This window comes from Gossypium arboreum, chromosome 3 (genome assembly GCF_025698485.1).
Source record: "Gossypium arboreum isolate Shixiya-1 chromosome 3, ASM2569848v2, whole genome shotgun sequence".
In the NCBI taxonomy this organism is placed as follows: Eukaryota; Viridiplantae; Streptophyta; class Magnoliopsida; order Malvales; family Malvaceae; genus Gossypium; species Gossypium arboreum.
Window position 1 is genome coordinate 106,422,283 of NC_069072.1, and position 4,994 is coordinate 106,427,276.

At 36.7% G+C, this 4,994-nt stretch overlaps 1 protein-coding gene across 2 annotated transcripts; it reads left to right on the forward strand.

The window, feature by feature from the left end:
- Positions 1 to 221: 221 nt before the first annotated feature.
- On the forward strand, positions 222 to 4,701 carry LOC108475075 (uncharacterized). 2 transcript variants are annotated; one of them, XM_053025812.1, is made up of 10 exons: positions 222 to 832; positions 1,521 to 1,557; positions 1,633 to 1,711; positions 1,790 to 1,835; positions 1,928 to 2,026; positions 2,639 to 2,707; positions 2,793 to 3,141; positions 3,277 to 3,425; positions 3,847 to 4,060; positions 4,207 to 4,385. In XM_053025812.1, exons 1-10 carry the CDS (start codon positions 410 to 412, stop codon positions 4,239 to 4,241), a joined length of 1,500 nt encoding a protein of 499 aa, XP_052881772.1. In that variant the 5' UTR covers positions 222 to 409; the 3' UTR covers positions 4,242 to 4,385. The 2 variants fall into 2 exon arrangements, with proteins under 2 accessions (XP_052881772.1, XP_017632566.2); XM_017777077.2 differs by having other exon boundaries at positions 3,847 to 4,701.
- The last annotated feature ends 293 nt before the right edge of the window (positions 4,702 to 4,994 follow it).

Sequence of the window (4,994 nt, forward strand, 5' to 3'; positions counted from 1 at the left end):
CTGGCACTTTCTCCCTTAAACGCGGCCACATAGGCGCGTTTTGTCAAAGATAGTCATTTTCGGTAATAATGTTGTAATCGGCTATTTTCATAAATTTACTTAGAAATAGGACTTTTTAGGTGATTTAGTGAAAGATTAATATTATAAAAAAATATTACAAATTTAATGTACATGCATGCAATACAGTCTAATAATAAAGAATCAAATTCGTGTCACGTGAGAGTGGGGCACATCCCATCCATTTCACGTGACTTTCCCTCCACGCCGGCATCCTATCCCAGCGATTCCACTCCCCTACTCCAAAGAAAAAAAAAATCAATATTTCCATTAAAAAATAACAAAAATAATAAAGGGCAAGAAAAAAAAAGAATACAGTAATGAGATTGGAGGAGAGATAGCAGCAGAGACAATGAAGAGGAAGAAGGGAAGACCCTCCCTCTTAGAAATCCAGAAACGCTCTCTCAAACAACCTCAACAGCAGCAAGCGCTTCAACAAAACCCCCCAAATGTCCTAAACACTATTTCTTCTACCAATTCCAGCCGTCGATCCGCTCGCCGGAACCCCAATCTCCACGGAGGCTCCCCAATTCCCGATTGGATTGCCGGAGGAGATGGTGATGATGATGATGATGATGACGATGACGAGCGCCAACAGAAGAAGCATAAGCTATTGCTCGGCCTCAATTCTTCTCGTAATCATCACCATTATCCGATTCCTTCGGCGCACAATTCGGCCTCCTGCGGTTCCGATTCGAACGCGGATGGTGGCGATCCCAAGGCATCCCTCAAGCGACGAAAAGTTACCACCCTCAGTCCAGGATCTGATCAAATGGTGATTAGTTATCCATGAATATATATAAAAAATCAAAATAGCTTTTTGTGGGTTTTTGGAAGTGATGTCTTTTGAAACAAAAACAGACAAAACAAGAACGAAAAAACGAAAAGAAAAAGAGAGATTTTCCTATACTTTGTTTGGATATTTTTATTTATTTCCTTTTTGAAATTGAACTTTTGGATTTCGCGCGTGAATTGAATTCTTCTGATTGGATCGGAGATTATGGACATTGGACAGGTTTGACTAAGTCGTGAAATGTGCTTTTCTTTTTTCTTTTTTGGTTATTTGATATTTATCTTACTCTTTTTTTTTCTTTATTTTCGGAAAACCTGAATTTGTGTTGAAAATCTTCTTTATTTCCTAATTTTACAAATTTTATTCTTTATTTTCTTGTATTTATCTGGCCTTTATTTATGTGCAGAATAAGATATGCACAGACCATCATGTCTGAAGACCCAAAAGCTTCAATTTGTCTTTTCTTTAATATTAAGAATAATTCGCTTATCAAAAACAAAAGAATAGTTCTACTTTTTTCCCCCTTTAATTTCTGCTCTCTTGTACTTAGCTTTGCTTTGTTGTAGCTTTTTAATGCTACTTTTCATCACCAATTCTTCAATGAACAAGGCAAACAATCTCCATCTGTAGTTTCTATTTGGGGTGTTAAATATGTTTGTCTTGTTTGCAGGGAGAAAAAGTATCCAAAACTACGCACACACTTCATGGTAAAAATCAATCCCGACTTTCATGAAAAGGCATTTATGGGAATTCTTAAATTTATGTTATTTTTATGTGGACAGGGTCACCGGTGGAGTTTGGCCCCACGACACCTTTGCCAGACAAAAAGTTGTTGCTGTTCATTCTTGACAGGCTTCAAAAGTATCTGTTATTTTCGGTTCTTCAATTATCCTTTTTCTTTTATCCTATTTTTTTATGAGATTTATCTACTACTTGCAGGAAGGACACTTACGGGGTTTTCTCTGAGCCAGTTGATCTCAAAGAGGTTCATTCTCTTTTTCGTTCTTGAATAAAATGTCGATTACTGAAAAGTGAAATCCCATTTCATGTGATCTTGTTGGATTGATCTCAATACAGCTTCCTGATTACTGTGACATTGTCGCAAACCCAATGGACTTTTCGACGGTCAGGAAAAAACTTGATGGGGGAGCTTATACAACCTTGGAACAATTTGAGGTTTGTTTTGCTAGACTTCACTTTGCTAATATGGATAATGTTATCTATCTACCCTGGTACAAGGTGTACATGACTGGCTGGTTGTTGCTGATTAAGTATATTTTCTGGATTTTTGTGTATATAATAACAGTTAAGTTTTACCATGATTCTGGCAAGTCCTTGTAGAATAAGGAGGCATTCTATGTCTTATGGGGTTACTGTATAGATGGATCCTTGTTGCACTTGCTTTTACTTATTTATTCTTTTAAATTTTATATAATATAGAAGTTCATTGGCATTGCCTATGGTCTGCCCATAATTTCTGGAATATTGATTGCCGAACTTCATGTTTAGTTTGGTATCATAACAGCATACTCTTTTCGTAGAAGACAACTTTATATGCTGTGAGTTGCTTTTTGAGGTTTACTAAGATGATAAAATCGTAATGAAATGATTTTAGTTTGTATAATGGCACTGGGCTTGTCCGGTGAAGATAGTCTTTTGATTCAATTTCGCAGACGTCATAATAATAGAACTTCTTTTAGGGGATTTGTTTTCCAGCATATGCTTTACACTCAGGATACTTGATGTTGCAAGGACTGGAATTGAAACTTTTAAGTTTGATTCATGCAGAAAGATATTTTTCTGATATGCTCGAATGCCATACTGTATAATGCACCAGACACAGTTTATTTTCGACAGGTTTGGTCAGCCTTCTCTTTATATTAATTCTTTTGTTTTGGTACCCCAGTTTCTATCATTTTAAGCATATTGACTGGTTGGTTAGGCACGATCAATGCAAGAGCTGGCTAAAAAGGACTTTGAGAATTTGAGGCAAGATAGTGATGAAGGTGAACCACAGCTGAAAGTTGTGAGGAGAGGAAGGCCACCTGGAAAGAGTCTCAAAAAGTCATTGGAGTCATTGTCTTCTGACCGTGTTGGTTCCGAGTTTTCCTCAGATGCAGCTCTAGCTTCTGGAACAGATGCTTCCGGCCTTCCCAATACTTACAATTTGAGGAAAGGACTTGGTTTACAAAAGCACCAGCCTGCTGATACATTAACTAGGCCCTCCTTGGGTTCTCATAGCAAGGAAAATTATGCCAATTGCTCGTCTGAATGGGAGAATGAATTTCCAGGTTTGGTATCTATTTGGTAGTCTGACTTTAATACATATATATATGTATATATATCCTTGATTCTTTAACATTTTTAAGGTGAAATCTTATATTGCACGGTTCTTATGCATATTGATTTATTTTCTCACCTTGCAGCTTCTGTTGTGAAGGCTGTGATGAAGTATGGAATGAAACATTTTGCAGTAGATGAGAACAGGCGCGACACCTACAACTATTCATTGAATTCTGGACATGAGCAGCCTATCTTTTCCACCTTGAATGGAGAATTGAAGCAGCTAATTCCGGTGTGTTTCATGTGTTAATGCATTAGTTAAAAGATTAATTTAATGATTTGTTCAGATAGAATGTCTAGTTGACCTTATATTCATCAAGCACAGATAAAATGAATCCTAAAATTTCCTCTTGTTTTTTTGTGCATAATAAATTGTACACAAGATTCTGGGTTAAGAATAGCTTGATTTGTGCTGTATGTTTATGTATCTAGTCAAAGGATTTTCAAATATTCTGGAATACCATTATTGATTTTAATAAGAGAAGAAAACAATCGGGATCATTGGCAACATAAAATGCTCTATCCCTTCTACAATCGTGACAATCTCACTGGCTAATGTTTTTCTATCTGCCTCATCTGTTTTATGTGAAGTGTAACATTGTATCCATTGGTACGTGGTAACATTTTTCTTTTCCCTTTGCAATGTGTATCAGGTTGGTTTGATTGCAGAAAATGGCTATGTTACTAGCTTGGCACGATTTGCTGCAGATCTTGGACCTGTTGTTTGGAAAACTGCTTCAAGGAAAATTGATAGTGTTTTGCCTAGCAAGGTGAAGTTTGGTCCTGGATGGGTAGAAGAAAACAGGTCGATTGAGCAGCCACAATGTTTGTTTTCTGGAAAGCAGAGATCCTCAAACTCTACATCTGGTAACCATTCTAGCATACATTTAGCTCTAGCTACTTCTGGTTCAAGCTCTATTGCTGCAAGTAGATCTCCTTTGCTATGTAACGAAGACATCAAAACCATTGGACTAAGCTCTCAAAAGGATTTGACTTGTGCACCTTCTCATCAGTTTCAGCAAAGACCTTCACTGCACTTGGGTATTGATGGTTCTCTAAGTGGGTTCGGGATTGGTTATGCCCCTCAAATGGGACTGGCATTACAGCCTATGAATTCCTTTTGTGGAAACACTCCTAATAGTTCGGCCATGTGCACAATGCATGCAAGCAATTTTGTTTCGAAAGAGACTAAAGTAGCAGATAATTCAGTTGGTTTACATTCCAGAAATGCAATGGTGTCGCACCCAGATTTAGCATTGCAACTCTGATAATTTGTGGCAAGAAATGTAAAGATTGAACTGAATATAACACATTTGTTGATTGGAAAGTTGGAGTTGAGTAGTTCTACAAAAAAAGAAGCCAGCCATATGATCATTATGTAGGGAAAAAAATATACTGTACAGAGTGATAAATCAAAATTTTTAATTAGGTTAAGAAAGCCACAGATTTATGTCACAGCTGAATTGTTGAGATAGTTTACATGAATAAGAATACAAGTTCATCTCAAATAGGTAGTGGCGCAGCCCCCCCCTTTTTTTTATTTTTTTATTTTTTAGGTGAATGTGAATGAGAGGTTCATTGGACTTCAATTTTGGGGGGCATCTCTTAGGTGGAACAAAAAAACCACAGGGTAGGCTTCAAATCAAAATGTTATTAGTTAACGTGGTAATGTGAATTTGGCAGCGTCTTCCTTGTAGACCTGTAGTTCACTTATAGGTAAAAGCATAGGAGTTAGTTAGTATTTTATTTCTTTCATTCAAAATAAACAAATTAATCTTTGTATATTAGATTAGAGAATGAA

Coding starts and splice junctions, on each gene's coding strand:
- LOC108475075 (XM_017777077.2), top strand. CDS start 410: ATGAAGAGGAAGAAGGGAAGACCCTCCCTCTTAGAAATCCAGAAACGC. Junction 833..1,520: donor GTCCAGGATCTGATCAAATG/GTGATTAGTTAT, acceptor TCTTGTTTGCAG/GGAGAAAAAGTATCCAAAAC. Junction 1,712..1,789: donor ATTCTTGACAGGCTTCAAAA/GTATCTGTTATT, acceptor TACTACTTGCAG/GAAGGACACTTACGGGGTTT.